General features: G+C 32.7%; 2 protein-coding genes across 2 annotated transcripts in view; both read right to left on the bottom strand.

The window, feature by feature from the left end:
- zgc:194209 (uncharacterized protein LOC570908 homolog) overlaps window positions 1-2,079 on the bottom strand; it is a 10,999-nt gene extending 8,920 nt beyond the window's left edge. The window contains exon 1 of the mRNA XM_059325916.1: window positions 2,061-2,079. Within this exon, the coding sequence (XP_059181899.1) occupies window positions 2,061-2,062 (2 nt within the window). The 5' untranslated portion in view covers window positions 2,063-2,079. The remainder of the gene's footprint in view (window positions 1-2,060) is intronic.
- Window positions 2,080-10,772: 8,693 nt separating this feature from the next.
- The window catches only part of rassf3 (Ras association domain family member 3), a 90,197-nt gene continuing 88,469 nt past the window's right edge, over window positions 10,773-12,500 (bottom strand). Inside the window, 3 exon segments of the mRNA XM_059326280.1 lie at window positions 10,773-11,250; window positions 12,173-12,232; window positions 12,234-12,289. Coding sequence (XP_059182263.1) covers window positions 11,101-11,250; window positions 12,173-12,232; window positions 12,234-12,289 — 266 coding nt within the window. The 3' untranslated portion in view covers window positions 10,773-11,100.

The following is a 12,500-nucleotide window of genomic DNA, read 5'->3' as shown; positions in this document are numbered from 1 at the left end:
AAACGAGAGCATCATTGTGGAACAGAATGCAGCATAAAATAAAGTGAATAATGTTTTTTTTTCTATGTTTTCTATCTTGTTTTCATAAGTACTGGAAGCCAAAATCTCACCCAGCCATAAAACTCAGAGGTACTTTATTTTATGCAGATTTGACCATTTAATTTAAACTTAATCAACTTTACAGCTGTTAAAATATTTAAGTGTTCTGCCGTCTGTGGTTCACACTGAGCAGTTAATAAGTCAACAGTGTTGTGTCACACATGTTGAGGTGAACTTTGACATGAACAACATGTTTCACACAGGATCAGGATCTATAATGTGCAGCAGCGCATGCTACACTAAAGCTGAACTCATCAGTCTAAGAGTCATGCTGTCAAGTAAATAAATTAAATTGTGGAGTTTATTGACTGCATGTGTTTGTTCCTTTAAATGTGAAGTCATTCCTCTGGAGTTTCCTCCCATCAGAAGTAAAGAAGCTGCCAGAGATTACAACACGACATCAGACTGTCAGAGAGGAAAGTATTTAGCTTTGGACACATGAATCCCAAAAGGCTCCGTGGGAGGAACTTCTGCAGCAGTTTGCATGATTGTGAAACATACATGCATCGTTTCTGCTTCAGCCAGAGCTTCAATAAAACAGATGCAAAGTTCACCAGCATGCATCATTAAATAAAAGAGGTATTAATGAGCGGTGTAACGACTGTGTTGCAGATTTTAAATATTGTTTAATTGCCCAAAGAATTTATATAACACTGTATCATGACAAAACCTGATAATTTACACCCCTTGTATTAATGATGTTTGTCCAATCCTTTTGCACAAACTGTTTCCATTGTTTTCCCATTCTTGTGAAGCTATAATTAACTTTGCAGGTTGCATAACATATAATTCATTATTTAATTGCATCAACTGTAAATGCAAAGTATGCAAAATGCATTTTATGTGCATAGAAAATTTGTTGAGATGTTTTAAGAGAGAGGGAAAAAAATATCTGTGGAACTAAAATGTTTGCGTCTGCATCCCATTTTTTATTTTTAATAAAAATTGCTATAAAAAGTTATCCGAAAGTACCTGTGTTGCTTAAGACATTGGATAAGGCTACATGACTAGTTCACATAAAAACAGGAAAATAAATAAATAATTATAATAATAAAACATAAAAACAAGCAAACACCCTCCACCCATTAAAAACAAAACACAAACTGAGGAAAAGCCATCTCAACGTTGAGCACTGAGGAAATACTAGAGGCAGGTTAAAAATGTATTAGATAAAATAAATAAAAAATAAAGTAAGTAAGATAAAATTAAAAACAAAAGTAAATAATAATAATAATAATAATAATAATAAAGCTAGATAAAAAAACGATAAAAAAAAATAATTAAAAGTAAATTATGATAAAATATATAAAAATAAACTAATAAATAATAGCAAATAAATATAAATAAATAAATAAATAAAAGAGAAGATGTTGTAACACTAAGATGCATGAGCAGAAAAATATTTAAAAATGGTTCAAGTAAAAGCCAAATTAAAAAGATAAGTCTTAAGTTTGCTCTTGAGCCAAACTCCATTTAAAAAAGTGTAAATTTCAGTCCTTCGTGGGAACTTGCATATATTGTTCATAAAAATATATATAAGAAATTCCGACGTAGCTAAATCAGTTATCAGGAAGCAGAGACCTGTTTTGGTGAAATATAAACTTTATTCCGCCCAAAATTGTGGATTATAATCAATTCGCTAAATTTGACTCAGGACTCGAAGTAACACCTGAACCAGCAGTTGGCTTCTCTTGTTTTAAAATAAGAGCTGCTTAATGAATTTAATTGATGCCGAAAAGAAGTATGGCCCTCAACGGTTCAAAAAAATATAATATTGCTGCATATTATTGTTTTTATAAGGACGCAGCTGGGTTTACAACAACAATCTGCAGATTTCTGGACGCAGATTTTTGACGCAGAACAAACGTTAAGTAATCTGGTGTTCGAAGGTTTAAAAACCAGTAAAACACTCAGAGTGTCGCATATAAATTAGTTTAAAGTGTTTAAAGTGTCAAACTTACATTGTTGAGTTTCAGTCAGCGTGTCTTCCTGCTGCGGCACCAAACAGATCAGACTGAATCATAGACTGTACATATAGACTGAATGAGCCTCAAACAGAAACAGAGAAAGTAAAAACACCGGAGGATATACCACAACATCCGGCCGGGGCCTTCAAAGTAAGAGCGCCGAGGAACACGCTTCCGGTCCATTTTTTTCGGTCAGTTTATGTTCTTCGTCTATATTTTCATACTTTAAAAAGAAAATACAATAAGTAAATATATTATTATTATTATTATTATTATTATTATTACATACAATTTTATTTTTTAATTTTTTTAATTTTCCTTTTTCTTATTTTTCAACACTCAATATTGTTGATATGTTTGCTTGGTTGTATTGCCATTGTTACTGTGTGTGTTTGTTTGTTTGTTTGTTATGCTACACTATCATTTTATTTTCTTTGTTGCTGTTGCTAATATTGCCCAACTGATGCTTGCCACACCTGCTTGTTTGTTTGTTTTAAACTAAATGGAAAAATCAATAAAAAATTAAATACATCTAGTCATTATTGTCGAAAGAGGGACCATTTTTGCTGTTCGGTATCTACTTTTAATAAATATATATCGGTACTCGGTTAAATTTAACGATTCTTTTACATTCTTATCAGAGTGTTTTTCGTTTTGTTCAATTATTTTTGTTTTTACTTGTGTATATGTGACCGTGTACATATGCATATATGTTCAAGAGGAAAAAAAAGGAAAAGTCAAATTGTATTTCTGTGATTGGAAGCATTGTATTCTATAATTTTTCCAATATATATTTTTATTTTTATTTTTTAAATTACATTTTATCACATTTAATCTTTTTAATTAAAAACATTGGGATGTTATTATACATTTTGTGGACCCCAGGATGAGTATTTCCTAACTTTGGAGTGGCTAACTGGGATCCCAAAATTAAAAAAAAAAAACTTTACTTAAGCCCTTCAATTTTAAAAGGCAATCTTTTAACTTAGCATTAAACATCTTGACAAAATTAAATTATACAACTTTTGAAACATCCTGTCATCTCCAAATTTACACAAAATTTACACAATAAAACAACTTTATTATTCTTCCAGTACTTCTATGTTTCCAAGTATCAATTACTTTGTGGTAATTTTAATAAACACAAAGTTATTAATTAATTAATTAATGCCCATGATTTTGTGCATACAGAACCTCATACACATAGCTTACTGGTGCTTATTTGCTTAAAAGATACAATTATAATATAAGTAATCAAATTACCAAAAACAAACTGACACATAGTGAAACACTTTGGTTTGGTGAGACATTTCATAATCCCAATTTTTTGTTTAGAAGGATTATCCAAACATGAACAATACAATGTGAGCTTTTATTTTGAAGGCGGCACTGACAGGCTCCCTCCTGCAGCGTCACATGTCAGAGTTTAGTGTTTGAGTGTGAGGCAGCAGAAAGGGGGTTTCCCCCTTCTTCAGTCTGTGATATGGGGTCAAACAGAGGACAGGAGGAGGAGGAGGAGGAGGAGAAGAGGAGGAGAGGAGGAGGAGGTGCTTCTCCCCCAGACTGCAGAGCTGCCAGAAACACTGACAGCCACAGAGCTGTTTAAACACAATAAATATCACTGTCGACTGTAAATAAAGACTCCCTGTTAGGCTCCACTGCATTACTAATTTCTAGTTACACAGTAGCAGGACTTTAAAAGCAGAGAAATCACTGCTGGGAGGCTTTAGACAGAAGCTGTTTTCCCCTTTTTCCAGTTTATGCTAAGCTAAGATCACTGTAGCTTTGTTAATTATTTATTTTCTTTGCACAATAAAACAAGAAACACAACAACAGGAAAAAAGAAGTAAGTTGTGTATCTGAGATTAAAAACCCCTAAAGGCTTACAGAAAAAAATACAACGAATGCAAATATAAGAAACAAAGAATGAATTAATATTAATATAAGTATCTAATTAATTAAAATAAATTAAAAAATTTCCAGAAGACTAAATTTGTTCAGTTAATTTTTTCTAAGAATAATGACATAATAATCTCTTTAATTCAGACAAAAAAGGGCAAATTTTCCCCCTAAGTGAATAGAAAAACGTTTTGTGAGTTTAAACCTAATGAAATTAAATAAAAATTACATAAAATAAATAAAAATAGAACATTTTCATATATAATTACCCGAAAGCAGTAAATTTACAGCATCTATGCTAATAAAAACAACCTTTTTAAGATCTTTCTTTCAACTGAGTGATTAAATAATAGACTAATCTTTCACCTCTTGACAAGAATATTAAAATAATCCCATGTATTTTACCTTAATTCAGCTACAAAAAATGATGTCACCACACCTAAATACATTTTTATGCAAACTGTTCATTGCACCTTATTTGTTTCACGGCATCAATATTTTTATACTGTATATTCATATTTATTCTGCACTGGAATACTACTCCATAATACATACTCCTTCTTTAGACACTTTATTTTTTTTATTGTATTTTATTGCTTGAAGTATACCTAGGTTGTTGTTTTTATTTAATTGTGTTGTTATCATCTCTGTGTGTAATGCTGCTGCTATTCTGTAATTTATGGGATAAATAAAGTCTATCTATCTATCTATTTTTTAAAAAGGAAGAAAACAAGACAATAATGATGAAATATGAAATAAAACACACATGAAAACACATTTTTTTGGTTTTAATTTCACCTTTAATAGATGCAGCCCGCCTCGTGTGAAGGGAAAGGCCACATTTGGTAACGATTCAAAGAGAAACCACAAGATACGGACACAAATAAACCTGCCTCGAGTGAATGTTCGTCTGCAACATGTGATGAAAGCGTCTGTTTCTCCTGCAGGTTTTGTTTTCTGTCAAACTTTTAAAAGGCACTGCTGACGTCTGAGCTCTCAGACCTGAACTCAAAACCCACAATTCAACTAAATCTTGCAACAAATAAAGGTTTCTATTGACTGTAATCTTCAGTGAACTGATAAAAGAAGGTTTGTATCTTTTTTTTGTGTCCTTTCCTGGACAGTTATATTAGATTTTGCAGCTCAGGTCTGAAATTGAAAACCCATGACATTTTATTTTCTTCCTCAAGTGTTAAAACAAACAGAGTGGACTTTGTGTTTCGGAGCTCATCATGTGAGAATAACCTGATCGGCTCTCTATAAAAACAACAAATAAAAACCAGCATAAGTGGAAAGAAAACAATGTCAGTAAATGGCAGAAGAGCTACACACAGATCTTTGGCATTTAACAGTTACAGATTCTGGATGTTCAGACAAAGACACAGGCAGCAAATCGGACAAAAATGTGCAGAAATTAAAGCTGATTGATCAGTTAACTAATTAAAGATGAGCATGAGGTCCATTGAGCAGCTGTTCTGGAGCTTTCTATCATATTAAATGATTACATGACATCAAGAATGACTTTTAAGCTGCAGCTTTTGGATGATAAGTCTTTAAAAGTTCTCAAAAAAGATGGAAACAAAGCTCTCTTAAGGCCATTTCATCTGCTGATGAAGATCATGCACAAATGATCAAAAGCTCCAAAACAGTGCTGAGAATTAACTCAATTAAGTAGCTACAAATATTTTTAAAAAGTGATGTAAATGTGTGATTTTTAAAACCACAACAAAGTGAATAAAAGTTACTATATGTAGTATAACTCCAGCTGTTCTTTTACACCTTATAATAATTTACAGACAGATACAAAGTGAATTTTCGGTGTAAATAAAACAATGTTTCTTTCCTTTTTTGTCAGAATTTGTGCACTGGAAGCTCTGGAAAATTGTCGTAAGTAGACCTTGATGATTTACTGTTATAAAAGACAAAGAAAACCAGAAAAACTCACATTTAAGAGGCTGAATTTAGATAATTTCGGCCTTTAAAATGACAGAAAAAGGCAGAAAATATCCGTAAAGGCTCTGCAGAGCCAACAGAAACATATTGAAACTTCTTGTTTTGTCCAAAAAAAACAGTTTCAAATCAACAATATGCAATTTATCAACATTTAAAACAAAGAAAAGCACATTTGAGAAGCTGGAATTGGCTTTCTTTTTGCTTGAAAAATATTTGTTTCATAAATTAAATAATTCATAAATTCATTTTTGGGTCTATAAAATGCCAGAAATAGTGAACAATGTTCATTCCAGTTTCTCAAAGTGACGGTGATGCATTTAAATAACTTGTTTTGTCCAAAAATAATTGTTTTAATATGATATAAAACAGAGAAAAGCAGGAAATAGTCATATTTGATTGGCAGAAAACAGAATATTCTGCTATTTTTGCATGAAAAAATAGTTAATTTATCGATTTTTCTGTTGATTGACATATCAATTAAAGTCCAAGAGTGGAATTAAAACCACAAAAATCAAAAGAAAAAAGTTGAATTTCTCTACATTCAGTGATATTAGAATGTCAAGAGAAATTATTAAGAGACACTTTAGATATTAATAATTGCACTTCCATAAAGTTTGGGAACTTTTGAGAGACTTTCCAGAGCTTTCAGTCACGTTTAATGGCCTTTATCAGCAGTTAGACTTTGCTCAGGTGATTTATTGAGCAGATAATCAGCATTAAATGGTGTAAAAAGACAACTGGAGATAAACTAGATATGATAAACTATCTGAATATTTGGAATTTTTTAGTCAAAAGTCTGAAGTCTGCTCGCTCTGTGACTCTATTCATGATTAAACAGCCTTAAAACAAGATCTCTGAATACACAGAAGGTATTAAATATAAACTCTTCATTCTTTAACTCTACTGGCCCAAAAAGCTTTTCATAATAGATAGCCATATTTATATTACAAGCAGATCTGACAGCATTTGAAAAGCAGATGTTTTCACCCATTTTCACTCCAAGAATTAACTTCCAAATGGCGTCTGAGCTGCAGTTTTATCTGCAAAAACTCAAATTAATACAAACATGCGAGATTCAACCAAACGTTTCACAGTCTACAGCTAAACTCAAGACATACGGAAGCTCGTTGAGACCAAAAAATAAAACTTCCTTTTGTTAAAAAAAAAAACAATAAAACAACAATAAAAAAAAAAAAAACATAATCATGAGTGGAGCTTAATGAGATCTTTCAAAATAAGAGTATAGTGAATTAGAGGACAGAGTGTTTAAGAGAACAAAAAAGAAGAAAAAAATTAAAAATAAAACCCGTCTTCCCTGAATTCAAAGTTAAAGTGCCCAAAATTAACTGATACGACTCGTCTGGTAATGATGGTGTGTTTTAACAGCTAAAGTTGTTTATCAGATACACAAACAACAAAAACAACAACAACAATAACAACAACATGGCTTTAAGGTTTGTTAACTGTTTCCATGCAGACTTTCGTATCATTTTAATTATAAAATACGGAAGCAAAAAAAAGGCTAAAATAGTTTGAGTTTTAAAAGTGACTGAATGCCTGATTTATTTGATTTTATTTAGTTTAGTTTAATATTACAGTTACAGTCAATTTCAAGTTTTGCTAATTATGGGTAGCAAAAAGTGATTTCTTTTAACTTTTGGAGACTGAATTTCACCAGTTTAAGCAACTTGATTTTATGTCTTGACTTGAATTTTCTATCAAAATCTATGAAATATAAAATAAAATATATATAAAATATAACTTCAGTTCAACAAGTATGTGTTACTTTGTTTATATTTCCATGTTCAATTAATCTTAATTGTCTCAATAAATTGATTAATTGTTATGTCTATTAAATATCAGAAAATAGTGGAAAAATGTGTCCAAAGCCAGTGTAATATGATATACAATAGGAAAAAAGCAGAAAATCACTATATTTGAGAGTCTGAAAACAGCTTTTCTGCTATTTTTGTAAAAAAAAAAAAAAAAAAAAAAAAAAAAAAGAACCTTTAACAATTAATTGATCTTTTTACTCCTGATCAACAAGTTTTGTAAAGTTTAAGACTAAAACCTACATAAAGTTTTTTTTTAAAGTTACCAAATTATTTTATCTTAATTCGGTGGTCTTTAATGTCAAGAGGAAGTATTCAGATATACTATAAATGTTATTATTGCACTTTCATAAAGTTTGGGTATTTTTGAGAGACAGTTTTTAAAAAAAATAATGCTGAAAATTGTAGCAGAAAAGGCCAAAATGTCATGACTTTTTGTCAAAAAACGCTTGATCCTACATCTCCCATAATGCAACACAACTACGTCTTCTAATAGACTGTCTTTGCGTCCTAAATGCCCCTTAAGATGCACAGAATTATAAAGTACTTTAGTGCCTTTAAATGTCACAATCAGGCATCCAGCTGCTTGTAAGACTCAAACTTTTCTGACCTCTTATTTTATTTGCTTCCATAACATTAACCCAGTGTTTGATAGTAGAATAAACAAGGGTTAAAACCCCTTTAAATAAAACTCTAAACTATGTATGTTCAGGCCTCTAATATATATATATATATTTTTGCTCCAGGCAACACCACAAAAATATCTTTGGTTATAACAAAAAAATAATAAAATCTATAAGAAAGTTTGACACAGAAATGAGAGAATAGTTGCAGTATGTGTCCACTAGGTGGCGGTATTGTACAACAGTCAGTCAGTTTGACTTCATTCAGTACCTGCAGCTCAAACAATGAAGCTTTTTAATCACTTTTTATACATTTAAATAGTCTGATTTGAAGTTTTATTTGCCTAAATGATTGTCTTTGATTATCTTTACTTGTTTATCTGATGTTTCCTCAAATATCTGAGCAATGCCGGTTTAAATAAAGCAAAAAAACACAGATTTTTCTGCAAAACTACACTGAAAAACAAGCCTCTTTGGTTTCTAAGCCATAAAAGATAAGTTGTATACACTAAAACAACATTGCATATATATATTTAAGGCAGCTATTTACTTGCAAAACCTTTTCGTGAACCCTTTCTGCGCAATAAAACTTGTTTTTTGCACCTTCTTTCGCACTTGCTGATGCATATCTCTCGTCAATTTCACTCTTTTCTTTATGCCGCCATGCTTTCGCTCTTTCCTCGTTTCCCTCTTTAGTGTTTTTCTCCTTTTATCCACCAAAATAAAAGCTGAAACGCTGGAGGTCAAGGCTTTAACTTGAGATAAGAGCGCAGAAACACATGATGAATGCCTGCAGACAGACAGACAGGAGAACGACACAATGCCGCTCTTTTTTTTCTCTGCAGCTATCAGCACTTACAGGCCTCCTGTTCTCTCTCAGCTGTGGATTATCGGAGCTTTCATTAATGCAAACAGCGAACAAGCAGTTAATCACGGTGACTCGTGGTTTGAGGGAAATCCCATCAAGGTCCTCAGGGTTACAGTCACACTGCTTTCAGGACAGTCTTTACCATTTCTATCTGTTTTTCTGCCTTTCTCTTGCCTTAATGTTTCTATTCTACTTCCTCTAAACTGCTCAAGTCAACTTACAGAAACCAGTCACTCCTCCCGCCTCCGACCTCACGGGGTCAGAGGTCAGGGCTCTATCCAAACTCCGCTGGTGGCGTGAAAATGCAACCAAGCGCTTTAAATCCAACCAGTTCATTCGTGTCATCCTCACTCGTCATGACAAAACAATCTTTACACGACCAAAACTAAACTCCTTCCTTCTAATGTTTCAGTAGAAACCTTCACTCTTTAACTAACGATTCTGTTTTCAGTCACGTTAAAACAAAAATTCACCTCTTTTTCTATTTCTTCCATCTACAACATTCAGTTTCAGACCGACTTTCTATGGAGTCTAGAGTGTGCCAATAATAATAAAATGTAAAAAGAATATTTAAAACAAAACAATACATGTATGAATTAAGAAACAAAAAACTAAATAAATATAAATAAAAACTAAAAAATAAAATCATGAAAAATGAGTTAATGGATTTGATACATTTTGCTGCTAATTTGCTTCGAAAATTCAGTAGAAAAATAGCATTTTTTATTTTTATTATTTCTTTACTGAACTAACTGAACTAAATTGAATTATTAATAATTAATTTGAAAGAGAAAAAGAGGAAAAATTATTATTAATTAATTGATAAATGTAAAGTAAATTTTTATTTGCACCAAGCATGTTTGGAAATGGTGCAAATTTATTAATAATTAATTAATTAATATATATTTAGATATATTTTAATGTTGCCCTTAATGACCTCATGTTCGGTATTTTGTTGTTTTAATTGCCATCTTTATGTTCTATTTAAAGCAAAAAAAAAAGAGAAAAAATGTAGCACAAAAAAATAATAAAGTAAAATCCTTTGGCACACTCAAGACTCCATACCTGCAGACTACTTGTTCCTTTCTCACTTCACCAATATTTCTTAACTAATCAACACATAATCAAGCAGAATGCAACGATTATAAGAACTTCTTAAACTCTAAATGATCTGTTGTTCCTGTCGTGTGTTTGAATCTACAGCTGATAAACTATTCTCTGCGTCTGTGTCAACGACCAGATTGATGCTCCGCCTCTGTACAAACAAAAACAAACTAAAATACAGGACTTTTTTTTTTTTTGTTCCATGAAAACAAAATAAAACAATAAAAAGCTTCACCCATATAAATTAAGAGAAAAAAAATATGTACAGACCTTTTTAAAACAAACAACATTAAATAAAACTCTAACTCAACATATGGCCTCGAGTCTTTCACAAGTTTAAAAGGAGGAAAAAGGGAGAAAAATAAAAGATAAATTATGTGACAGCAGGACAGAGTAAGAGAAGAAGAGAAGAAGAAGAGAGGATGAATGAATGATGAATATGGCACAGTGAAGTGGATCTTTGGTGCGAGCAGGCAGCGGTTTGAAGTCTTTATTCCAGGCTGAAACAAACTCCAGCAGCCGGTTTTTGTCTCTTCATCCTTTGCTTGTTGTCTGTCAGTTTATTTTCTTTAAATCATCCTTCGTTCTGTCCGTTTCATCCCTTCTTCCAGGCGCAGGAACTTCTCTCTTCTCTCTCTCACACTTTATTCCTCCTGCTCCGAGGAGGTCAAAACACAAAAAATATATCCTCCTCCTGCTGTTCCTCCTCCGTGCCTCTAGGGGGCAGTAGTCCTGTTCTGGAGGAGGCGGATCCTCTAAGAGTGACCCCTGACCTCCCGCAGCGCCTCCTGCAGTCTCTGGCGGTACGACTCGTAGCGGCGAATCACCGCCACCTTCTGCTCGTCCTCCTCTTTGTCCAGAATCCGCAGGAAGTTACGCAGCTCGGGGATGGAGAAGGCATCCCACTGGGAAAAGGAGCAAAAATACTTGATTTATTCTGCACATTTTAGGGGGTTTTTTGCATCTATTTTGGATGATTTTGCACATGTTTATGGAGGGGATTTAAACGTATAGTACTTTATTGGAGAGTAAAGAAAAAGGAAAGATGGAAAATAAAGGGAATGTGAGGAAGTAGAAAAAATAAGGGAATGGGAAGAAAAGGAAGACACAAAATGACCAAAAAATACACAGAATTACAAAAAAAAGACAAAATTATTTTTAAAAAAGACACAAAATGACAGAAAAAAAACCTAAATTACTTAAAGAAGAAACAAAATGACCAAAAAAAGACACATTATTACCAAAAAAGACACAAAATAATGTTAAAAAGTTATTTTAAAAAGACATAAAATTATTTAAAAAAAGACAAAATTATTTAAAAAAGACACAAAATTACCCCAAAAATTCGGAAAACTGACAAAAAAAAAGACCTTTTTCAATGATAAAAATACTCAGGATCATTTTAATTTACCATCTAATCTCACAAAATGATGGCAAGTAAGTCAAAATTGTGATTTATTTTTATTTCATGTAGACTTAAATAAAATAAAAAACATATAAAGTATAATATGAAATTAACTTGCTATCTCATCTCGTGATTTTTACTCATTATCTCAACATTTTGACCCAATAAATCAAATTTCATGATTGAACCTTCCTCTGTTTTTCCACCTTTTCCTGGCAGATCTGGGCTTCCAAATAAAGGAGTAAAGGAGGAGGAAAAGGAGAAGGAAAAGGGATAAGAGATATGGGGAAAAAAAACTATAATGAAAGAGAAAAATAAAAAATTATGGAAGGAAAAAGGAGGAGGACTAAGTATGAAGTGAGCCCAGAAGAAGAGGATAAATAAAGTAATAAATGAGTGTAGAGGTGGAGGTGCAGTGTTACCATGACTTCTCCCGTCTGTTGTTCTCTCAGAACGAAGCTGAGCGTGTCGGTGTCGGGTCCCCGCCACCAGACGAAGAAACAACGGCTGCTCGCCATCCGCCAGCTTACACACATACACTGCAGGAGGACACACACACACACACACACACAGATTAATTTAGGCAGTGCAGAATATGTGCGGTCCTTCCAGCCACATGCATGCAGGCATCACTGCGGTCGCTGCAGTTGCATTTTGTGTGTGTGCATATAAACATGGCTGGCAGAGGATGAAGGGATGGGTGCGGCACATTAACGACCACAGTCATTTACAAAAACAGACAGAGGGGAG

This window comes from Centropristis striata, chromosome 22 (assembly GCF_030273125.1).
Source record: "Centropristis striata isolate RG_2023a ecotype Rhode Island chromosome 22, C.striata_1.0, whole genome shotgun sequence".
Classification (NCBI taxonomy): domain Eukaryota; kingdom Metazoa; phylum Chordata; class Actinopteri; order Perciformes; family Serranidae; genus Centropristis; species Centropristis striata.
The sequence above is the reverse complement of the archived record's forward strand: the minus strand, read 5'-3'. Positions and strand labels throughout refer to the sequence as shown.